General features: G+C 39.3%; 1 protein-coding gene across 1 annotated transcript in view; it reads left to right on the top strand.

Annotated features, from left to right (window-relative positions):
* CHM (CHM Rab escort protein) overlaps positions 1–25933 on the top strand; it is a 153315-nt gene that overhangs the window by 62560 nt on the left and 64822 nt on the right. The window contains exon 8 of the mRNA XM_054040368.1: positions 1483–1708. Coding sequence (XP_053896343.1) covers positions 1483–1708 — 226 coding nt within the window. The remainder of the gene's footprint in view (positions 1–1482; positions 1709–25933) is intronic.

Here is a 25933-nt window from a genome sequence, read left to right as displayed (position 1 = left end):
TGGCATGACATTAGATTTATTTTACTTCCAGAGATGGTAACACAGACTTTGTTACCAGATTTTAAAGCCGCCCTTGAAATAATTGGATATATTTTTAGTTAAACTTAACTAATTGAAATTTTTGAGAAGTTTTAAAGCTGCTCCTCTTGAGAACATTATATTCGTTTTGGAGGGCAGCTTTCCAATGGGGAGTGCATGGAATTTTTTTAAAAGCTTTTTCTCTAAAATGTAATATTATATAGGAAGCCTAAAATGGAGAAAGGCTGAGCTACCTTTTTTTATAAAGACAATACAATAAAAGAAAATGTAGTGTATTTTATGATTTGTTGCATTGCTATACATAGGTAGTAAAATATATTTGTAATAAAACAGTGGCTGAAGCTCAAATAGAAAATATCCTTTTGTCATTGCACTGTAGAAAATGTCTGAATTATAGTCCTGAATTTTGAAATGACCAGAATAAGCCTAAGAAAAGAGACTTCTTAATTATATAGAATGACATGAGTAGCTGAAATACAGCGGGTGCCATTTAAAAGAAAAAGAAAAATGTATTAACCGTGGTAATTAAATTTAGCCCAATATTTGAATTTTCTATTTTAAGTATGAGAAGTGTTGCAGGCATGCAGTATCTGCATTTCAGATAGCTTCTTAAGGACTTGTGTATCTACAAGTGCCTCAACAATAATTTTTAAAAAAGGAAAGTAAATCCTAATCATCTGCTCTTCATTCCCTGGTACATCCCATCTCCACTCAGTTGTTGCTTTTTTATGAATAATAAATCAGCCATTTACAATATATTCCAAGTGTTCAGCATTCAGGATTAAAATGCTGTTCTAAGGGCTTGTATACTTTAACTACACCCATATAATTAAAATGTTACAACACTCACATCTCCCAAGTGATGCAACTTGTTTCAAGATGCCTCATCCCACTTGAGCTTATCCTTTTCCCTTATGGGAATAAGCTATACTAGTGTAAAGGCACCTTTATGCTGCTATAACTGTCCATACTAGGGGTTGTACCAATTTCACTGTTTTGGTAAAAAACTGTATCCCTAATAGAAATAGCCAAATTGTACAAAAATTATATTTAGATCAGGCCTAACTCATTGAATAGATGAAAACATTTTTAGGTATGTCACTACTACTCTGTTCTCGTAAAACCTTCCAGACTACTGGAGTCTCTTCACAGGCAGTGGATTTCTGTCATTCTTAAAAGTTAATTTTTTATGAGATTCTTTTTTAATTCAAAGTCAAGGCTGACAATCCATTTTTAACTTCCGTCGTTTGGCTTACCCATTTCCAATCAGACACATTGAAAAATTAAGTTGTCATTACTAAACTGTAATATTTTCTTGTGTGTTCACTTTTTAAAAATATTTAAATGTAGGAATGTTTCTTGTAATTGGAACTGTACTAGGAGAAAAATTGCAGTGTTAAATTGCAACCTTTACTTGAATTGTATTTTTTTTTTCTGTAATAGATTACAAGGAATGTACATTTTCAGAATACTTGAAAACCCAGAAATTAACATCTAACTTGCAGCACTTTATTCTGCATTCTATTGCAATGGTGTCGGAGGCTGACAGTGACACCATAGATGGGCTCAAGGCAACAAAGCACTTTCTTCAGTGTCTTGGCCGCTATGGCAATACACCCTTTTTGTTTCCTTTGTATGGTCAAGGAGAGATCCCACAATGCTTCTGCAGGTAAGCAGGACTTTTTATATTTTTTTATAGTAAATTTAATATCTAATACTAACTCATTTCTGTAGACTTGTAATAACATCACTTTTGTTTGCCTTGTATTTTTGTAGACTAGAAAATTCTCAAATCATTCTTACACTTTTTTGAAGAGATTTCTTCTTTTAGAGCAGTGTAGCATTGAACAGGCCATTTCAGTGTGACTGTTTAGAAGAAGGGGGTAAAAGTTCATCTGTTTTTAAAAAGCAGAAATTAAGATTCTGGTAAGTTAAATATTATGGCATACATTTAACAAGGACTGACTGTAAGTAGAACTTTTTGACTGGCTATCAATGATGGGCCAGCAATGGCAATAATACCCAGTAAATGTGCTACATTACCTTTTTTATTTGTACATACATTTTCAAAATAGTATTAAGTCACTTCAAGCACTGCATTTGTAAAAGGGATCCATTACACTTGTTGGTAGTGTGACGGGTTCGGTCACAGAGACCGCCTTGGGATTGTCACCTGATGTGCTGAAATTACCTCTGAGCCCGTTTTCCCTGCCAGCCTGGGACTCCAGAACCCTGTCTTGTTGAGCCACACACTAGTCTGCTGCAACACAGACCCAGGGTCTAGTCCACACCCCCAAAGCTGCAGACTTAACTGCAAATAGCTCAGCAGGTTACCTGTCTCCAGTACCCAGTTCCCAATGGGATCCAAACCCCAAATAAATCTGTTTTACTCTGTATAAAGCTTATCCAGGGTAAATTCATAAATTGTCCGCCCTCTATAACACTGAGAGATATGCACAGCTGTTTACTCCCCCAGGTATTAATCACTTCCTCTGGGCTTATTAATAAACAAAAGTGATTTTTATTAAGTATAAAAAGTAGGATTTAAGTGATTTCAAGTAATAACAGCCAGGACAAAGTAAGTCACAAAGCAAAATAAAACAAAACATGCAAGTCTAAGCCTAATACATTAAGAAACTGATTACAGATAATATCTCACCCTCAAAGATGTTCCAATAAGCTCCTTCCTAGTCTGGGCCTAATCCTTTCCCCTGGTACAGTCCTTGTTAGTTCCACCAGACCTCTTAGGTGGTAAGCAGGGCTTTTCTCGTGACTGGCCGCCTCTTTTGTCCTGCTTCCCCCCCTTTTATAGCTTTGGCACAAGGCAGGAATTTTCTGTCTGTGCTTGTCGTCTCTTCCTCCCCCAATCAATGGAAAAGTAGAAGGATTAAGATGGATTCCAGTATTGTGTGACGTGGTCACATGTCACTGTAAGACACCTAGTCTCCATTCTTCCTGGGTTGGCCCACACATACACAGGAAGGTTTGCAGGTAAATAAACAATTTACAGCCAATTGTCCTAGTTAATTGGGGCCATCAATATTCTAAACCACCATTAATGGCCCACACTTTGCATAATTACAATAGGACCTAAGTTACACTTCATATTTCAAGCTTTAGATACAAGAAGTATGCATGCATACAAATAGGAGGAATATATTCAGTAGGTTATAGCCTTTGTTATAATACCTTACAAGAGACCTTTTGCATAAAGCATATTCCAGTTACATCATATTCACACTCATAAGCATATTTCCATAAAACATATGGAGTGCAGCGTCACAGGTAGGTTAAAGGAATTTGCACTTCAGTCCTCCACACACTTAACTTGAGGTGAGACAGTTGACAGAAAGTACTGTGATGGGTTGAATCACAGAACCCCCCCCCCTTGGGAGCTGCCACCTGATGTGCCAAGACTATTTCTGCTCCTGCTTTCCCTGCCAGCTTGGGATCCCAGCACCCTGTCCTCTTGAGCCAGACACGCCCGTCTGCTCCAACAAAGCCCCAGGGTCTGAATTACTTGCCCCAAAGATGCAGACTTAACTGAAAGCAGCTTACAGAAGTGTTCTTGTCTTTAACACTCAGATGCTCAACTCCCAATGGGGTCTAAACCCAAATAAATCCGTTTTACCCTGTATAAAGCTTATACAGGGTAAACTTATGAATTGTTCGCCCTCTATAACACTGATAGAGGGGTATGCACAACTGTTTGCCCCCATACTCTGGGTTAATTAATAAGTAAAAAGTGATTTTATTAAATACAGAAAGTAGGATTTAAGTGGTTCCAGGTAGTAACAGACAGAACACAGTAAGTCACCAAGCAAAATAAAGTAAAACATGCAAATCTATGTCTAATCAAACTGAATACTGATAACCTCACCCTTAGAAATGCTTCAGTAAGTTTTTTTTTTCCTCAGACTGGACACCTTCCAGGCCTTGGCACAATTCTTTCCCCAGTACAGCTCTTGTTCCAGCTCAGGTGGTTGGTAGGGGATTCTTCATGATGGCTCTCCCCTTTTTCCTGTTCCACCTACTTATATATCTTTTGCATAAGGCAGGAATCCTTTGTCTCTCGGGGTTCCCACCCCCACGCCCCCTTCTCAGTGGAAAAGCACCAGGTTAAAGATGGATTACAGTTCAGGTGACATGATCACATGTCACTGTAAGACTTCATTACCCACTTACCAGTACACAGGTTTACAGGAAGACTCTCAGGTAGAACAGAGCCATTTGCAGTCAATTGTCCTGGTTAATGGGAGTCAAGATTCCAAACCACCATTAATGGCCCACACTTTGCATAATTACATTAGGCCCTCAGAGTTATATTTCATATTTCTAGTTTTAGATAAGAGTGGTACATTTATACAAATAGGATGATCACACTCAGTAGATTATAAACTTTGTAATGATACTTTACAAGAGACCTTTTGCATGAAGCATATTCCAGTTACATTAGCATATTTTCGTAAAATCATATAGAATGCAACATCACAGTACTCTGCCCTTTGTGTCTGTCTGATAATTGCTTACTAGATAGCCTTTTCATATTGAATATTTGGGGTCATGCAATGACAATATAATATGAAGAACACAGTTATCAGCTGATGGTCATGATTATTGAAATGAATGAAGATTCCACAAAGACACATGAAAGTTAATAATTATTTCTGTATTGGTAATTTCCTAGATGCGTAATTAGAATAAAAATAAGTCTGGCGACTATGCAAGAAGGCGAATATGCACTTTCAGTTTGGTTCTTGGGCCAATATCAGCTTCTTCAAAAACAGCTGTAAGAATTCTTTCATAATCACTATTGTTGCCTGATTTTGGAGGTTAATATTATTATGTTAGATTAATTGGTGAGCCTATAACCCATATTTGATCAGAAGATAAGATTCTTGTCCCAGAATCAGGCTACACAGAGTTTGCAAGGACCCTCTGGATGTATGACAAGGATGTTCACACTGAGACAAATGTAAGCTTAAAGATTTTTTTTTATTGAGATAAATGGAATAGTAATCAAATGGTAAAATAATCAGAATTAAAAGGCAATAATATTGTTCTAAAGGTACATGTGATATTATGTACTATAAAGCTTTTGATTAATTAACTCGCACTCTTCCTTGATAACCTGGTGACAAAGAGACAAAGGACCAGCCTCACCTCTGGCATGCCAAGAGAGTTCAGGTTCCTCAATTCTTGAGTGGGACGTGCAAAGCTTAGGAGAAGTTAAAGAGCTAGAAGCTATCAAAGCTAACTTAACTGACTTAAAATTTATAATTAAGAACTAACAGACGAATACACTAATAAACAAAAGGGGAACTAAGAACGAAGAAGTCTTGAAGCTTAGAAGCTTCCTTGGTGTGGTGGGTCACCTCTCTTATAGACCTTGAGTAGAGAAGGAGGGCTCAAATGCTCAAACTTAGTTTCCCCACCCACAAAATGTTAGGGTACACTTACTCCATAGGCTGGTATGTTTGTAGTACTGATGACATTATATATACATATTAATCAACAGAGGGTCCTGTGGCACTTTTAAGACTAACAGATGTATTGGAGCATAAGCTTTCGTGAGTGAATATGTCTGACGAAGTGGGTATTCACCCACGAAAGTTTATGCTCCAATACATCTGTTAGTCTTAAAGGTGCCACAGGACTCTCTGTTGCTTTTTACAGATCCAGACTAACACGGCTACCCCTTTGATACTTGATACATATTAATGACATTAGCTCATTCTCACATCTGTTATTTCTGTCCTAACCAGTTCTTTCTAAGTTCCAAATTGTGTTGTACCTGTTTAAGTTTAAAGAGAGTATGAACTAGGTAGCCTGCATATACCACCTTGCTTGAATGCATCCTTTATCTATCTATGTTAAAGTTCGCAACCATATATGGACCTTATGCTTTAGCTCATCCCTATGTATCTAGGTGAAAAGTCCCAAACACTTTTAGGCTTAGCTAGAGGATGTGGCCTGTAGGTCCCTTGCATTACAGCCAAAATAGTCTAATATAAACCTATAAACACAACAAATAATCAAACCCATAAGAAAAGATAGGCAAGCAACCAGGCTAGCCCTACAGGCTAACTGTGAAGAATTTTCCTCCCATCTGTGGGGCAAATCTCCATGGCTGCTGTGAAGATTTTATTGATTTGTTTTCAATTTCAAAAGCAGACTCAAGGACTTGCCCCTCAGACAGAACAAATCCAAACTGGTAATCACAAGCTGATGTGACATAATTGTTTGCTCTCATAGAAGAGTCCTGCTCATTCTAAAAGCAATGACACTACATCATTATATTGCTTTATATTAAATCCTATTCTCATTCATACTGGAGAAGGAATAAAGACATGTCCTTCCTTTCTCTTCACAAAATCTCTACAGTATTTGGAAACCCAAATTCACAGTGCAACATAAATAGCAATTGCATTAAACATTCCATGTTGAGCCAGTTTTCTGAGTCCTGATACTGCATTGGTCACAGAATGTACAACTACTACAGTTCTGGATTCTTACTTCAAAAAGTCTTGTACTTCTGTACTACACACAGTCCCTGAAAATAATTAAGATAGAGAGGCATTGATTCTAAAATAAAAACTTGTTGATAATACTTCTCTGACAATACACAGCAGTCCTCTTGTTGTAGTAACATTGCTGGGGCCATGACAGTGACACTCATTTCCTTCGCTTCAAAGTCTGGCTAATAGGATGGTTAATCATGTTACTAGGGTACGTGTTTCTAGAGGGGCAAGGGAGTCCGACTAGTGCAAAGGCTCTTAAGCAAACTGTCATGGGATAAGAAGGAAGGTTCTCTTATGGTAACTGGTTAAAAGATAGGAAACAAAGGGTAGGAATAAATGGCCAGTTTTCAGAATGGAGAGAGGTAAATAGTGGTGTCCCTCAGGGGTCTGTACTGGACCTAGTCCTATTCAGTTTATTCATAAATGATCTGGAAAAGGGGGTAAACAGTGAGGTGGCAAAATTTCAAATGATGCAAAAATTCTGAAGTCCCAGGCAGACTGCAATGAGCTACAAAAGGATCTCTCAAAACTGGGTGACTGGTCAACAAAATGGTGAAACAGATTAAATTCAATGTTGATAAATGCAAAGTAATGCACATTGGAAAACATAATCCCAATGATATGTATAAAATTATGGGGTCTAAATTGGCTGTTACCACTCAAGATCATTGTGGATAGTTCTTGGAAAACATCCACTTCATGTGCAGCAGCAGTCAAAAAAGCGAACAGAATGTTGGGAGTCCTTAAGAAAGGAATAGATAATAAGACAGAAAATATCATATTGCTTCTATATAAATCCATGGTACGCCCATATCTTGAATACTGTGTGTAGATGTGGTCACCCCATCTCAAAGATATATTGGAATTGGAAAAGGTTCAGAAAAGGGCAACAGAAATGAGATGGGGTATGGAATGGCTTCCGTATGAGGAGTGATTAATAAAACTGGGACTTTTCAGTTTGGAAGAGAGACAACTAAAGGTAGATCTAGATCTATAAAATCATGACTGTTGTGGAGAAAGTAAATAAGGAAGTGTTATTTACTCCTTCTCATAACACAAGAAGTAGGGCTCACCAAGGGAAATTAATAGGCAGCAGGTTTAAAACAAAAGGAAGTATTTTTTCACACAACGCACAGTCAACCTGCAGAACTCCTTGCCAGAGGATGTGAAGGCCAAGACTATAACAGGGTTCAAAAAAGAACTAGATAAGCTCCTGGAGGATAGGTCCATCAATGGCTATTAGCCAGAATGGGCAGGGATGGTGTCCCTAGCCTCTGTTGGCCAGAAGCTGGGAATGGGTGTCAAGGGATGGATTACTTGGTGATTACTTGTTCTGTTCATTTTCTCTGGGGCACGTGGCATTGGCCACTGTTGGAGAACAGGATACTGGGCCAGATGGACCTTTGGTCTTACCCAGTATGGCTGTTCTTATATTTTTAAAAGGGCACCACTGAGCACCAGATTACCCCCTCACACCCCAATAGATGCCTTTGGAAGCATGACACCGTATAGGAATCTCTTCTTACATGGCAAGCAAGCCACTTTCTCACCCACCCTGTGCAGGTGCTAACGTCGTAACTTGTGCATTTGAAGTAAAAATTATGTATATTGTAATTACTAGTATAGCACCAACAGGATGCTTTGGATGTGTGATGGTATCTGAGAGTGTAAATGTCGTTACAAGGTCTGATGTGGGTTGTTATTTAGGCTGCAGTGGGTGTGGTAATTTTTACACGTACTTTGCCATTGTTTCCTTTGAGAGTGTTCAGTGATTGCTTTCCTCCTTTCTAATCTCAACAATGGACTCTTAATTTCTCTTCTCTTGTAAGAGGATTCCAGCTTTTAGGCCACTCACAACTGGAAGGATGATCCTATCAGTATGGGGTTCAAATTTTGTCTGTCTAGAGGGTGGACATGATTTCTCAGTACCACAGTGATGGGGGATAAGGAGGTGTATTCTCTCTGAATAGACATTGCCATTGCTGTGAATTAAAGGGACCTCTTCTCTCAGAGAGAACATGGTGGTATTGGCACTGATAGCTAGTATCAGTATAGAATGTCCTGATTTATCCCTAATGTCTGTGACTACGTGAAAACCCTGTGGATTTGCCTTGACAGGTGGTTGATTGCATGAAAAAAAGGCAACAACCATTACAGGCAAACGGTGTACTACTTTACCGGTGCCAGGATTTCTGCAACCCAAGCAGATAAATTCAATTTCAGTTAAATCTGAGACCTTTTCATTTAGTTCAGACAAACGAGTTTGCAACATCTTTTGAGAAAGTGACCAGATAGTAGTTACGTATTTGTCTTGTATAAACACTGAATATGAAAAATACGTTCTGTTGTGCCATTTCTGGGTTGAGTTCCTCAGGAGCATGTCTGTATATTTGTAGGCGTAACAGCCCTCTGCCTAATTTCTAAATTCTGATTTTTGATTTGATTCAATTCAATGATTTTTGTCAGTAAAATTTTGTTTATGGGGTTTGCCAGTTGTTTTTCCAATTTGTTTCTTTTATCAGATGTCTTGGGCAAGTATCCAATTCTGTATTGCAAATGAGAATTCAGTAACTTAATGTGTGCAATAGGCTTTTAGGCTGTTCTTTGCAAAATGGCTTATTCTTAAATTCTGATGATCTTCGATGATAAAATACAGAATTCACCAACTTCTTAACTAAGCAAATATTTGTGTTTTAGACATTATGGCCCCCAATCCTATAGCTGCATCAGTCTGGGTGGATTGTAATGCTCGCTTTACTTCAACAGAACTTCACTTGGCTGAGAGGTCTGCGCATGGGAATCAGACTGCAGTAATGATGACTTCTCACCATTTAGCCACTCTAATACTCTGCTTAATAATCTGTTTTACTGTGAATGTCTTCTAATATTCTAAACCACTAACCACCTTCAAATAGGTGATACAGTAACTTCTCACTTAACGTTGTAGTTATGTTAAATGCAACTTTAAGCGAAACGAGTGAATCCAATTTCCCAGTAAGAATTACTGTAAATGAGGGAGTTAGGTTCCAGGGAATTTTTTTTCACTAGACAAAAGACACACACACACACACACACTAACTATAAGTTTTAAACAATTTAATACTGGTTGAGGTGGAGGAGTCAGAGGGTGGGATATTTTTCAGGGAATGCCTTACTGCTAAATGATGAACTAGCAATTGGCTGAGCCCTCAAGGGTTAACTCTCTCAGTCTACAAAGCAGCATGAATGGAGATAGGGGAGAGCACATCGCAGACAGACACACACTGTGTGTGTGTGTGTGTGTGTGTGTGTGTGTGTGTGTGTGTGTGTGAGAGAGATGCGCATTTCCCCTTTAAGTACACTGCCTTGTTAATTAGATCAGCTTGCTGAGACCGCAGCTGCTGCCAGCAAGCTCCCTCTGTCCTGAGCCCTGTCGTGTGTCCCCCCTGTTCTATGGAAGATGGGGTAAGTGAGGTGCAGGAGCAGGGGGGGAGGGGGATACCCTTACATTAGCCCCCCTTCCCCTCTCCCTCCTGCACAGCAAGCAGGAGTCTCGGGGAGCAGCTCCAAGGCAGTGGGCAGGAGCAGCACATGGCAGTGGGGGGAGGGACAACTGCAATTGCTAGCCTGCTGGGCAGCTGCTGCACAGGGAGCTTAGGAGAGCGGGGAGCTAATGGGGGGGCTGCCGGTCCACCCTGGTTCCAAGCCCCCACCAGCTAGCTACAACGGGCTGCTCTTCCTGCAAGCATTGGACAAAGCAGGCAGCTGTCAAACAATGTTAGAAGGGAGCATTGCACAACTTTAAACGAGCATGTTCCCTAATTGATCAGCAACGTAACAGCATTAACCGGGGCGACTTTAAGTGAGAAGTTACTGTATTTTATTTCCAAACAAACTGAGATAAATGTTTTCTTCATTTCCCATCAAAGATGGGATTTTCTCACTACAATTTCACTGGCACACCTTTACAGAAGAACCAAGGAGTTGCTGGCTCAATGGCCAGACAAGCAGTATTCTGTTCTACACCTGTGATAGGTTTAAAGGGACCGCATAGTCTTAAACATACTTTTCATACTTTTTTGGCCCTTGTACCTATTGTTAGTTAATATCTCTGGGACTATAAGAATTCTTCAAACTGGCCAAACTGTAAAACAGTGCTCACTGTATTCCACTATTTTGTGTACTTTTATTTCAAGTAATGGTCAACATTTATAGTTAAAGTAAGGAGATTATATCTATGGGGCTTGAGACTAATTTCTTTGTCAAATTGCAGGCTTACCAGTTTTAAAAAAGATTTAAAGTACCACTGGAATAAAAACTAAAATCTGAAATCTTAACATTTCTTGTTTAAGTGAATATTGAAACAATTTAGAAATCAGTCATAACTTCATTTAATTTTGACTGTTACAGATGACCTACTACAGGTATTGTCTGCTAAAACTGAACAATATCTGAAGTATATTGTTCAGTCTGTATAGTAAAGTGGTAACTCTACTACCTATACATCATATCCTACAGTTTTTATCACCAGATTATCAGAATAAGGTGTCATCTGTTTTGTGATTTCTAACCACTGTTCTATATTCTGTTTTAATGTAAGCCTCTTAAGCGTTTCTTGCAGCCAGCTACACTGTGTTCTCATCAAGGCTACTGTTATAAATGGCATACATGCATATTTATGTGAATGATTCAAAGACATTTGTAAGTCACATCCTTGCATTCTAAATGGATTCTGCATAAACAGTACAACACTTTATAAGTACTGAAGACATTTGAGTGAATAAAAGCAGCATTAATTCTTTATTGGTTTAAACAGTTATGTTTTAGTAGAGAAAACTAAACTATTTTATATCACTGTTATGACCCTCCCACTATGCCAAGGTAGAGATGTGAGATTTCTATCCCCATAAATTGGATTTGTGCTACAAGAAAGGTCATTGGAATCTTCACATTGTTCCATGCTGACAAGCAAAGGAACTTTTTCCAGTCTTTATTATAGCTTCCTTTGTTTTTAACATGTTGATATGAGACCAAAATCATTCTTCCTTTCTTATGAGACAGTATCTGGAATTATGCTTGAACAAAAAAAATGATACCCCATACCTTGAAGAAAAGCCTCTCACACCTCTAGAATGGAGTGCTGTTTATATTCCCAACCAGTTGAATGTGAGGTATATGCAATAAGGATAGGGAACTGATATGGAAAACTTCTCTATTAGCGAGACAGCACCAGCTTGCTTTTGCCTAGTTGTACCTTGGTAATACAATACGCAAAGTAATGCAGCACTTAAGCATCTTCTGGGAAACAGGGAGAGTGCCAAGATCACAATCAACACAAATTATTCTTGCCACTACACTATATAAGGCACTAGTGATTGAGCGTTTAGAATATTTAGTATAATTTTGGTCTCTGCATTGTAGAGAAACCATTAAAGGACAACCAAAATGTTTCCTGGATTGGGAGGTTTAACTTGCAAGAATTACTAGCTTGACTTGGCCAATACGGTAACTTGGTTATGGGAAAATTTCATGGTCATCTTAAAATCCAGAAAGTATGTTAATTAGCCATTTGGTGTAGTAACTCATTTTTGAACCAGAGAACATGATTTAGAGGTGAGGGGCTAGTTTGTAATTGAATCAGGCAGAATTTCTTTACATACAGTAGTTGAAATATTAAACTGCAATGGCAGCAATAGCAGGAAGGAGGCTTAAATTAATTTGATAGAAGTGGATATTTATTTTGAGAAGATAAGGATTGGAAAGAACATCTAACTATATTATAAGAAGAGTCATTTGTACTTACTTTTGCCCTTAAAAGTTCCCAATAATTTACTGTTTTCTATTTCAGACTTTTTTGAAAGACATGAGATTTGGCTCAGAGCAACAATTTGCTCCAGACTTCTACTCTAGCTTTTCTGCCTCCCTCCCACCCCAAATTTTTCAGAAATAATTGTCTATAACCCCTCCTTGAAGTGGTTTCCATCATATACAACGGGTTGGCAACCTACAGCACACGTGCCAAAGGTGGAACGCGAGCCAATTTTTGATGGCACGCGGCGCAGCTGAGCCACTCAGCCCACCGCCGTTCTGGGGTTCCCGCTGCTGGCCCCTTGCCAGCCAGGGTCTGGCTGCCGGTCTCACTCAGTGCCCGCAGCCGGCCTGGGTGAAGGAACCCCAGGCTGGCAGGGGGCTGAGACCCCGTCTGGCAGGAGCTTGGGGCTGAAACCCCAGAGCAGCGGCGGGCTGAGCCGCTCACTCGCTGCTCTGGGGTTCCGGCTGCTGGCCCCTTGCCAGCCAGTATCCCTGCCACCACAGCCCCACTCATCTTGCTTCTGGTTGGAGTTCCAGCACAGGCCCTCTGCCAGACAGAGTCCAGGCCTACAGCCCTGCTCAGCTCTACCAGCCGCCAGCTCCACTCATCTCAGCTGCCGATCTGGGGTTCCAGCCGCTGACCTCCTGCCAGCCAGGGTCTGGATCTCCAGCCTTGCTCAGCCTGCTTTCCGGCCTGAACTCCCAGCAGGCCACCCTGGGCTTTGCTCCTGGCCTTGGATCAGTGCTCTGCAGCCTCCCCCCTGCGGCCAACTGTCCCCAGCCTGGGACAGTGAGGGTTGCACACGAGGCAAAGGGGTGCAGCTCAGCACCCCTATCTTAAAATTGCTTATATCAGACCTTGTGCCTGCCTTCTATCACCATTTTTTTCCCACTGAGAGTTGAAGGGAACATTTGACAAAATGGCAGCTCCTAAGACAGCGAAGCTAGATGTCTGATCATTTCAGCCTGCTTGGACAGACTCATTTGGATTTATTGAAAAGAAGGACTGTGCTATTTGTGCTTTCTGTTATGAAAGTGTGGTTTGTCGCACATCAAGTGTTTGACGTTTTGAAACGAAGCACGAGAAAACCTTTCTTGACGAAGCAGACAAGACTGAATCAATCAAAAAGGCAGTAGCAGCCAATGAGAAGCAAAGCAGTGTTTTTAAAAGCTTAAGTGTAAGTAAAAATCAAGCTACAGAAGGAAGTTACAAGATTGCACAGTGCATTGCAAAAAACGGACAGCTGTTTACATATGGGGAATATATAAAAGAACTTTTTCCTCAGCAGTTCGGAGATTTTGTTCAATGATTTGCCAAATAAAGATACAATCATATCTAGAATAAAAGAACTGCCCATCTCTGCCAGAACAGTTGAGAGATGCATATGTGAAATGGCAGAAAACATTAAGGAAAAGAAGACGACTGCATTGAAAGACACAGCAGTGTTTAGTGGTGCAGTTGATGAGAACGTGGATATAAACGCCGTTCCACGTTTGGCAGTTGTTTTAAGATATTGTGCTTCTGATGAAATCCAAGAGGAACTTGGTTGCCTAAAACCCCAGCATGGCACAACAAAGGGGGAAAGTATACTGGAAAGTTTTGTAAACCGTTTTGAAGAATTAGGAGTTGACATCAGAAAAATATTTTGTGTGACAACAGATGGTGCTCCTGCCATGGTCAGAAAACAGAAGGGATTTGTAAAGTTACTTGAAGATCAAATTGGCTGTCCGACAGTCAAATTTCACTGTATCATCCATCAAGGAAACCTGTGTGCTAAAATTTCTAATTCAGAGCTTAATAATGTGATGAATACAGTGGTGCGAATTGTGAATTTCCTTGTTGCTCAATCTGTTTTGACTCGGACAGTTTCAAGCACTGCTAGAAGAGATGGACAGTGCTTATAACAACATCCCACTTCACAGCAACATTCAGTGGCTAAGTCGCGGCAAGGTTTTGGTGCGCTTTGTAAACTGTTTTGATGCAATCAAGACCTTTTTGTCAGAAAAAGAACAAAACTACCCTGAACAGGATGATGACAAATGGCTGTGTAATCTCATGTTTCTAACTGATATCACTGCTCACCTAAACGAACTCAACCCCTCCAAAGTGCAGGGCAAACAGTTCTGGATCTTTATGAAGCCTGGAAAGCATTTGTTGTGAAACTAGCAGTTTTTTCCAGGGATATTCAAACTTCTACTTTCCGCTACTTCCAACTCATAAAAGAACTATCGACACATTGCACTATCAATGTCTATGAGATTGGAAAGTACATGCAAGAACTAGAATCAGAATTTTCTGACAGATTTCAAGATTTCCAGCGATTTGGCCCAATGCTTTTTTTTCTAATTAAACCTGAAAAGTTCAATGAAAGCGACTTGGATTTGTCTGTATTTCAGTGGATGGGGGTTGAAGATTTCGAAATGCAACTCATTCCGTTAAAAAGCTCAGAATTGTGGACATCAAAGTTTGTGGATCTGCGGAGCCCACTTGAAGCTACCGAGAGAGATCATGGAGCCTCTATTCTGACCTGCTGAACGTCCCTGCCAGCGAAATTTAACTGATGAAGAAAATTGCGTTTGCAATGCTTTCAGCATTTGATCCACATACCTGTGTGAACAGGTATTTTCACACATGAAATCTGTCCTCTGTCCCTTTAGGAGCCGGTTAACTCAGAAGCCCGTGTGCAGCTTAAACTATCCAAATATGTGCCAGACATTGGAAAACTCAGCAAGGAAAAGCAAGGGCAAGGAACACACTAAACTGATAAGATCTGCATTTTAATTTAATTTTAAATAAAGCTTCTGAAACATTTTGAAAACCTCATTTACTTTACATATAACTGTAGTTTGGTTATATATTATAGACTTATAGAGAGACCTTCTAAAAAACGTTAAAGTGTATTACCGGCATGCAAAGACTTAAATTAGAGAGTATAAATGAAGACTCGGCACACCACTTCTGAAAGGTTGCCAACCCCAATATACAAGGTTTACAATTTGGTGCAATGGCTCTTAGCACCCCCACTATACAAATTGTTCCAGCACCCCTGGCTATAACTGATATAAAGCAAGTAACTCTGAAATGTGTTTTTTCATGGAAAGCTTCTATTCTATACTTGCAGGATGGAAGTGAGTGGGTTTATAATACTTACAAATTAATGAGGAAAATTACCTAGAGAAATACTCAATGTAGGAATAGCATTATATTGTTTCATACTAACTTTATTAAAATACTGTGTACTTCTATACCTACTTATGATCACATATTAGCACCCATTACCAAAGTATCTGAGCACCTTCCAAGAGTAAAAATGGTAACTCTTTTTTGACTGCAAAAGCCAGCTTGAGCTTTTAAATTATTATTGAAAATAGAAGAATGAGAGTGTTGGAATGCAAAAAGATACCATTGTTAGACAGCTTAGGCAAGAGGTGTTTTGCATTCCATCTGAATGCAGTGGAGTCTAGTGATCATTTTTTACTACTTCTGGCGGTGAGTTCTACAATCTCTATCTCCTGTTAAGGTTCTGTGGCTCCCTGTTGGTTGACATATTTGGAACAAAGCTGTCATGAGAGGTTGTGGAGAGAGAGACTTTTTCAGGGAGCCTGGAGGAATTCCGTGCAGGACTTTGAAAATTGAGGAAGACTCCTATTTTCAATGGGGAACATGTACAAAAAGCAGTAATTTAGAGTGATTTGTTCCCCATGACCTGTGTTGATAAGCAGGTGGGCTCTTGCATTTTGAAGTAACTAATACTGTTTCAAGACCTAAAAGTTCATTTTGTAGATATAGAGAACTGATAGTTAAGCCTAGATCAGGGATTGGCAACCTTTGACACGCGGACCATCAGGGAAATCCACTGGCGGGTCGGGATGGTTTGTTTACCTGCAGCATCCGCAGGTTTGGCCGATCGCAGCTCCCACTGGCTGTGGTTCGCTGTTCCAGGACAATAGAGGCTGCGGGAAGTGGCGGGGGCCAAGGGACGTGCTGCCCGTCGCTTCCTGCAGCCCCCGTTGGCCTGGAACGGCGAACCGTGGCCAATGGGAGTTGCGATCAGCCGAATCTGCAGACGTTGCAGGTAAACAAACCATCCCGGCCCATCAGCGGATTTCCCTGATGAGCTGTGTGACAAAGGTTGCCGATCTCTGGCCTAGATGTTAAGAATAAATGGATCATTATGGCCAGATCCTGAGACCAGTGGGATTTGGGTGCAATTTTCTGACCCAGCCGCTGACAGTAGTGGGTATTTTTTTGCTATTAAGGCTATTTGCATTTCAGAGTGAAGTGTAGAGCTCTCTAAGGCTGTGGATTAAGGTAAGTCTGCCGATAGAGTACACTGGTGAAATTAACTTAGAGGAGGAGAATTCTTTGACGTGCTATCTTATTTCTGCCAACATCACCTTAATCTTATCTGGGTTCATCTTCAGCCATCTGTTCTTCATTCTGGCTCTGATCTCAGTTTGTTATTAAGAGAGCCAGGAGAAAATACAGGTGGTCCCTAGGAATCCTAACTGAAATTAGAGTCCCATCATGAAAATAATGATGGTTGCTGTTTCTCTTGTGATGAGGGGGAAGTTCTGATTAAGATGCATTGCCAAAATCTATATGCAGCCTGAGAATCTAGTTTAGGGTATAGTTGTTTTTGTAGGATGGATCTAGAAAATTCTTGTAAGAAACCAAAGGTTCAGAGATTGTGAGATGTTGTGCTCTTGCATTTGAAATAACCATGTGATTTGTTCAAGCCTTCCAGGATGAGTCCAATAGTGTTTGTGTCATGTCTTCTGGGAAGCCTGTATTTTCCCAACATCTGTAGATTAGAACGATGCTCATGATGGATTTGTCCCAGAACTTTCGGGTTTGTCCCAAGACTTGCAATAAATTTGGTATTGAGTATTTTTTTTTTTTATTTGTAGCTGTAAAGGAATAGAATAACTGCCTTGATTCCAGATTTGAGCAACTTACATAGTTCTTCTGTAAATTTTGCGAGCATAAAAGTTGGCATGTTAATAAAATATGGGAAATTAAGACATGTTAACTTAACATGGTGTCAGATATGTGGTCAAATAGCATTGAGCTTTATGAAATCGGCTATAGAGTATATCTGTGAAAACAGAACAGCTGATTTTATCAGATATTTTATCAATTTTTAAGAGAACTTCATTTCTTTGACCTGAAAATTCATCTTGGAAGTACTGTAAATATGAATCAAGTCAATACTTAGGCACGTTTTCTTTAAGTGCTAAATGTGAACAATACTTACCTTACTCCTCTTTTCTGAACTTTTTACTTGCATTTAATTTAAATAATGGGGCTCTTGACATAGCAATTTTAAAAAAAGACAGATATTTTTCTTTAGCTACAGTTCATATTGGCATAGGGATGCAACAAGGGTAAGTGTAGTTAACATGATTGTTTGTATGATCTGTTTGTTTTTCCCTTGAGGAGAGAGTCTTCCTTGGGATAAACATTAGGGAGGTGAGATAATCCATCATTTTGAGGCCTGTTCTCTTGTGATGGATGGATAGATTGGTAAAGTAACTCAATAATCCCCCTCCCCTTTTTTTTCCAGGTTATTCACAGATCAGTGAGCATTGTGGTTAATAAAGCTATAGAATGCTTTTTTGTGTCCTTGCCCATGTTATTTCTCAGGTTTTGACAGTAAGAGACTTTTAATTTGGAAATAACCTTTATGTTGAAACATACATCCTAAGTATATGAAGACCTTTGTGAATAATAGTATCCCTCTTAGAAGTGAACTCTCTTCACAAACTGTGCTTTTGTGTGTCTTTTGCTTAAATAAGTTATTTGAAAGCATTGGAGCTATTTAAGTAATTACTAAGTACTTCATTGGCTGAATACTGGGTATTCTTCAGAATACTAGAATATACAGTATGGAATGCTTGTGTTATAAGGATGTTGTCAAGTGGTTTAGGCTAAAAGTGTATAGATTAACCCAATAGAAATGTTTTTAATAAAAACAAGCAGTTTATTGCACTGAGAGACGATTTAAATATTTCCTTGCAGCATGGGAAACACCAACCCAATAGTATTTCTGCTGCATAACACTGAGAAAGTGAAACTGACAATAGTAATAGTTATAGTTTCATCACTCTGATTGCAATATACAAATAATGAACCTGAAATGAAAAAAGTACAATTTTTGATTTAATAATTAAGGCAGTTGTTAATACAAGACAAGATTGTTTCTAAAATATTACTTTTATCTTGTCAGTGCCTCTTTAAGGACCCTATTCAGTACCATATCAAAGCACCCATTTCCTTTGGAGTGATGAATAGGGCCCTAAAATAATATTAGCAAAGACTCAGGGCTTGTCTATACTACCCGTCGAATCTGAGCGCTCTCCCATCAACTCCAGTACTTCACTGGGGCGAGAGGCGCAGGCGGAGTGGACGGGAGCATCAGCAGTCGACTCACCGCACTGAAGACACCGCGGTGAGTAGATCTAAGTACGTCAGCTTCAGCTACGTTATTCACATAGCTGAGATTGCGTAACTTAGATCGATTTCCCTCCCCCCCCCCTCCCCCGGTAGACCAGGTCTAACAGCTTGTCTACATGGGGACACTCATGCAAGCTACTTTGTGAGGGCAGCACTGCTTGCAGGTTTGAGGCCTAAGGGTCTAATCCTGGAAAAGGATTCTCCATTATGAGCTCAATGGGATTTACAGCTAGAAAAGCCTCAACTTCAATCTTTCTGTGCATAGAAGTTAATCTTGTGATGACTACCAAATGCTGAAATATTCAATTAAACATATGATAAAAATGTACTAGGACGCACACTTTACTTCTGTAGGCTGAACTCCTACTCCTTGCTTGCACTAGGAGCTCCTTGCATCCCTCCATTCTCCCCCAAAAGCTCCCTGTGTGACACCCTGCTGTCCCCCTCTTGTTCACGGACTCCCTGTAACGCCCCACTCCTTCCCTCATGCCAGGGCCTTCTTGTTTGTTCCTCATTCCCTCTTCCTCTCCCACACCAGGGTCCCTGTTCTCTCCACCATGCCAGGGGCTGTGTGTCTCCTTTTCCTTCCCACTGGGATTAGAAGGGATTGGTGGATGGCTGATGCTCCCTCTCCCCCACCATTGAGGAGGATGGAATGGATGGATGGAGCCGCCTTCTCTCTCTCTGGCTGCTTCTGTTGGTTGAGCATCTACACCATGTATGTTAGGTGGCTCCTGACACGGACAATAGTAATTTCTATACAATATATTAAACTCTGTTGGGAGGCTAGATGGACATGAGATAAAGCTGCTATTATGTTGGTAGCATTAATAGTGCCATCCACTAGTGGTTTTATCTGAGTCAATTGTAGGGGTTCTTGAAGCTGGGTTTACTAAAGTGCTGTCAGGGACTCCAAGTGTCTCCCATTTCTCTCTTCATGTTTTCTGATTTTCCCAAAAATCTTACTTTGAAGGTGTTTGTTTTCATCTTCAGTATGTTAGTATAGCCCATAATGAGAATGGTTTGAGAGGAATACAGACCTCCATGTTTCCCCTCATTAATTTCTAACTTAAACACAGTTTTGCCTATTCCATGTTTGTCATAGTGAAAATATTGTATACCATTGTTTTAATCCTTTTAACTTAATAAAAATGCAACCCATTTTTTGTTACATGGATTCTTTTTTAAGGACAAAGTGGGGAGAATGCATCCGTATTTTTGCCACTCTGTTTTAAAATATTTTACAGATTACTTTTCTTTACTCCATATTTGTTTCTCCTGCCTTCAAAGGATAAAGGAAAATAGAAGATAATCTTCACCTCCTATTGAGGCTAACCTTGTTTAAACCAGCATTGCATTCATTCCTTGTTCCAGTGTTTAATAAACCTCAAGAGTTAGAATAATATCTCCAGACAAAAACACAAGCTTCAGAGAGTGGGCCAAATGCATCCCTTTTGGAAGAAGGCATGATGCTTTGTCACTGCCTGCCCTGCAACCCCGGGTGCTTCTGTGCTGTGCTGCTTTGGCTCAGAGCTCTGATACCATCAGCCTGCTCACAGCGCAGAAGCCTCGTCTTGGCTTCCACCAGCCAAGTTACTCCTTAGAGGGTGACACCAACACCCTTTCCAGTTCCGAGTCTCCAAAACAGTCTCCCCCGCAGCATGCAGTTCCTCTCATTGGATACTCTCAGAAATTAAGTTTGCTGCCTCCAAAGAGACAGAGTACACACCAGTCTGTTGTTTTAGCTGAGGACTTCATCCTTCAGTTTAATAGACAGCACTGAGATGGTTTTGTAATAAAACAGGAATAAGCTTAGTGCTGTGGTGGTCTTTATGGAGAGAATTATTCACTGAAAGAATTGATTTTATTATTAACAGATATTTAAGTGATAATAAGAACAGAAGACACATTGTTACAAGTAAAACAAAACATGCTTTCTAGTGACTAAAACGTAACTTTAGCAAGTTACCATCTTTGGGTAAGCAGGTTTCTCACCTGTAGTCAGTTTTAGCTGCTGTTGGTTTTCATGAGCTCAAAGGGTGCTGCTCCCCATTTGTCCCCCAGGTGATGGATGCCAAAATGGCTTTTTCTTTCTGCTTCTGTTTCCCAAAGTCTATTGTCTCTGTTTCAAGAGCCAGGAAGGCTTCTTACTGGTGCAGTCTCCATCCCCTGTTGTGATCATTAAGCAGTCTTCTGCCATGCTCATTTAGCTTGGTAGATTTGTGTGTTTTAGTCGGCATCTCTAAGCGCCAATATCCATTTTGATACAGAACATAATGTATTGTCCTTCCAATGACCAAATACATCTTTTTGCTCATTAGCAAGCTTATTTTAAGCAACTTTTGCTTTGAAACTCTGGTTAATTTTCCTCCAGTTACAAAATGTTGCTTATAGATATTAATATCTAAAATAATAATTCTCTGATTTGTTTCTGGTCTTTTCCCAAAACTCAGCCAAGTGTGCTGTGTACTTCTAATCCAAGTTAGTCACCCTGTGCTTCACTCTGTGGAGTCCTCTGGAGAATTTCTTAAATGTAGGTGTGTAAAGTGGCAGTCCAGATCCCTGAATAGCTAAAGAGCTGTTTTATGCCATTCCTTATTATAGGATAAATTCAGTTCTTGTTCCTAAGTTATTTTAAGACTGAGTAGTTTTCATATGGGGGGCTGGGAGTTTTACAACCAAGAAATCTAGTGTGTTCTGTGGACAACTGATTTCAGGCCAGTTCCAGAATTCTTTCGCTGGGGTGTGGAGAGGTGCTCAAAAGACCTTTCATGCTGGTGCAGAGTCTGTCGTATTTAGTCACCTCTGCACCTAGTTTTCATTTACCTTGCAATTTCTGGAAGCAAATAAATTTCTGGTTTGAAATAAAGCTTAGATTATTAATATTCCTTTATACTTGCACAAATGACAGAATACTTGCAATTTTTGTGACTTACTCCAAATAGGTTTTTACCATTATAAGCTTTCAGAATCCCTAATAAATTTGTTAGTCTCTAAGGTGCCACAAGTACTCCTGTTTCTTTTGCGGATACAGACTAACACGGCTGCTACTCTGAAAAAAGTTTCCCATGTTTGTCTGAAAACTCTATTGTCTTCAGTACCTGAATGAATTCCTCATAAATCCTATTGTAAAACAGTGAGGAAAATTAAGAAATCTTTCTCTTCCACTTTTGCCGAGACTATTTTAAACACATTCTGCCTAGAGATTAACCATAAAGGCCACTTGGAAATTAAAGCCAGTATAATGTGCAGTGCCTGCCTGCTAAGCAAGACTGAGCAGCAAGGGTATATTGCACAACTTATTCACTTTCTACATGGGCTACATACTGAGACCAGGGTCCCCTATTCAACATGCAAAGCTTCCAAATGGTCTGGACTCCAGCTTTCAGAGGGACATACTATATGCCTTAACAGCAGCTGTGGTAAAACAGGACACATCATTTGAACAATCTCCAGGGCATACCTCATAGGTATGGGTCAGAGCTGGTGCAGTGTTCAAAGCTATGGAACAAGCCTCTGTTGTCATATTTTTCTGAGCCTGAATTTTATCACTTTCAGGGATCCTGAAAGACTTATCTTTCTCTTCCCCCTTAGATGGTTTTAGTCCTAGAATGTCACATTTATTCTGTGCCTTCTGATAAGGTTCAGGAGGAAGACTTACAGAGTTAGGCCTATGGTAGGGGCAATCCTTAGGATAGATTTACACAAAAGCACCCTGATGGTAGTTTTCATAATTCACGTGGGTTAAGCGTCAGTTTACTGCAAGGGAGACCTTGTTTCCTTTTTTGCAGTGAAGCTTGCTTCCAGGTGGATATCCCAGCTGTCCCTCCTTTTAATCTAGGAGGACCCCTTCTCCTTCCTTATCACTATCGCTCAGAGACCTCCTTCTAGGAAACTAAAATAGCAACTCCTCTTGTATACATTTCAAAGTGGTGTAGTGAACTGTGATGCTAGTCTGTCAATTTTATCTCTGACTTCCAAGAATTTCCTCTTTGTGCTGAGATTCGGACATTTGGAAAAAGAGATGACCCCACAATGAGTGTTTGTGCATACTGTAGAACTAGCAGTGTTTGTATTACATTTGCACCTTGCTTGTTACTGTTGTACAATGTACAGATGCAATGTTAATTTTCTAAGTACAATGTGTGTGTATTAAAATAATTTGATATGCCTAAACTTTGGGGGGGGAAATTATTCTAAAATGTTTGTAATGAAGTATTCCTAATAAGTACATTTAATTATAAAAATGTACCGCAATGCCACCATTTATATTAAATTACTATTTTAAAGAGCATAGTTATACATATTGATTTTTTTTAATCTTTCGGCATTGATATTTTCAGCAGTGTGTACTAATGGATGCAACTGATTGTTTTCCCCTTAAATCTTCTGAATTATCAGCCATGTTCTGCAGGAGTTACATTATGCATTAATAATTTTAACTAATATATTATTCAATTACTCTGGTGAACTAACTGTATATGATACTAAATACAGAGCTTAGAATAAAGTGTATTTACTGTGTTACACAACTCTGCTGACTGAATGTTAGATGTTGGGTTAGCTCCTAAGATCCTACACTTGTGTGGAATTTATTGCAGGATTGGAGCCAAGGAATATGCCAAAATCCTATGAACTGGAAAACTTTATTTTTTTTATCATTAAAGGCAAAAGTTGCAAGGAATTTAAATAGTTCATGGCCATCCAAGTTTCTGACTTAAACGGTTCAGTTTTGTTGCTGGAGTTCCATATTTATGCTATTAAAATTGATGTCATTTTATTAAAATTTGGAAATATTAAGAATTTTACGTCATTCTTTACTAATCCTAGTAAAGCCTAATAAAATGTTGCACTTCAGTGTAGATTGTGCCATCTGAGGATCTTAAGCCGCAAATATGAAATGCATTATTCCTTGCAACACGTTGGAATTATGCACATTTTATACTTGGGGAAACTGATGCACAGAGATTATCACAAAGGGGTCTGTGACAAAGTCAGACATAGCACCCCGTTGCCTGACTCCCAGGTTTGTGTTTTAACCATACCTGCTCCCAATTAAAATCAAGTGCACAGTACTGTACCACAAATTTTTACCTAAATAGCAGACTTGGTTTTATATAGAGGGGAAGGGTTATTTCTTAACAATTAAAATCAGATAATAATAATACAGGTTTTAGCCCTTAGGATCCTGGGGAATAATAGATTTAGTAATTTGCTCTGAGTATTGCTTTTTGCTGGATTACTTTGTCCCCCAGACATCGCTTCTCTCCTCCCCTCCCCCTGTTATCTAGTACACTTCTTCCTTGCCCTGTGCTCCTACTGTGAAAAGAGTTCACCCCAAAACCAAATGAGTGAAGAGGCTAATACTCTTCATCCAGTATCTTATTCTTCAGCATGGATGATCTTCTGGCTCTTGGCCAGGATGTCCCCTTCACCTAGTCGCAGTTCCCACTCTGGCTTCCCACTCCTTGCTGGTTCCATGTGAGGGTGAAAGGTCAAGAAGATAACTTGCAGTAGGAGCATAGATGGATGAAGAAAAGTGGACCCTGCATCATACTCTCCTGGAAATTAGCTATCCTCCAGATGAGTCTACCTAGATACTTACTGGTTATGTAAGATTTAAGTATAATCTAAATATTGTCATTTTGCTACTTATGCTGATACATCAAGTTTTAGAGACAATCCTTGAAGACCTAGTTAAAATGTTACTTGCAAGACTAACATCATCCTTCAAAATCAGAAAAACAATCCGAATAGTTGACTCTGCCATTCATTTGCTTGCTAAAGCACCTGACTGCTATGTAGGAGATTGGTATCTTTGAATACCTTACCAATAATTCCCTTGACACAAGAGAGAGTTACAGATGGTGTGATGGTCTTCCTACAGAGAATTATTCACTGCAAGAGCTGATTTTTTTTTAAATGTCCAAGTGGTCCGTAAGCATACTAAGATTTGCTTTTGTATACTGCAATTTTCTGATGGGAAAATTAATCTATTTATGGAGATATGGCCTTGTTTGAATTACGTTTGTGTTGGCTATAGCCTATTTTCCAGGGTTCTTTTAGAACATATAATACTATACTTCAGGAAATGTTGAAGTTCCAGGGACTTTGAGGAAACAAAGAATATAACATCAGATCCCGGACACAGCTTGCCCTGTGTGTAAAAAATAAATTGAAAGAGGATAATGCATTAATTCAGGGCTTTGGCATGTTTGTCTTTGATCTTTCTCCAAAGCTTGCCCTCTCATGGTCACAGAGTAGTCATCTTTAAGGAAGAGGGAAAAATTGTATATCCTGCTATAGGAAAAACTGTTAGGGCAAGGACTTTTCTTGTGTCCTCACTACACACAAATTTTAGAAAATAAAAAAAACTATGTACTATAAACGAAAGCTTTTCTGTGTGGTGAAGGATATATTGTAATCTTGTGATGCATTTTTCTGAGTCGTTTTCTGTAGTTTCAAAATGAACTGAAGGTAATCTGTAAATGTAAGTTTTTTGTTTGATATTTCTATGTTGAAAATCAAGATGTCAGATGAAGAGCCCTTCTATTTTTTAAAAAATTAGGATCAGGGAGTATTACATCAAAGCAATATACTCCTCTTGTAGCAACAGATGCAGCAACCCTAAAGCCTATTTTCTTTCTTGTTACATTAGTGTTTAATTAAAGAAAACAGCTAGTTGGAGGCAGTTACTTTCTGTGAAATGTAATGAAGATTTATTTTGGAAGTGACCTTCACTGTATTAGCTGAAACAGTAATCAGTAGAATTAATAGAATAATCAAATTATATACAAACTCATAAATCATCATGAATATGCTGTCAAAAGTTCAGCTATTAATGGGTCCTATTGTTTTGCAGCTGTATTAAAAATTACATCTGCTGATTCCTGCCTTGATAGGAACTGAAATGGCATTTAAAGGCTATATATGATGGGGTCTACCAGGCCGAAAATTTTCACAACTGTTAATTTAGCTGTAATATGATTTGATGTCACCAGGGCAAAGTTGAAGTCGAGTACAGTGTTGGTGCTATCTTTCAGCAAAACTTGAATTATTGGTGGAGGCAGTAGCCAGTTAATTAGAGTAATATCAGTTTAAACGTCTGTCATTTAGGGTTAATAGT

Source organism: Malaclemys terrapin, chromosome 9 (assembly GCF_027887155.1).
Source record: "Malaclemys terrapin pileata isolate rMalTer1 chromosome 9, rMalTer1.hap1, whole genome shotgun sequence".
NCBI classification, from domain to species: Eukaryota; Metazoa; Chordata; order Testudines; family Emydidae; genus Malaclemys; species Malaclemys terrapin.
This window is presented reverse-complemented; position numbering and strand designations above follow the sequence as displayed.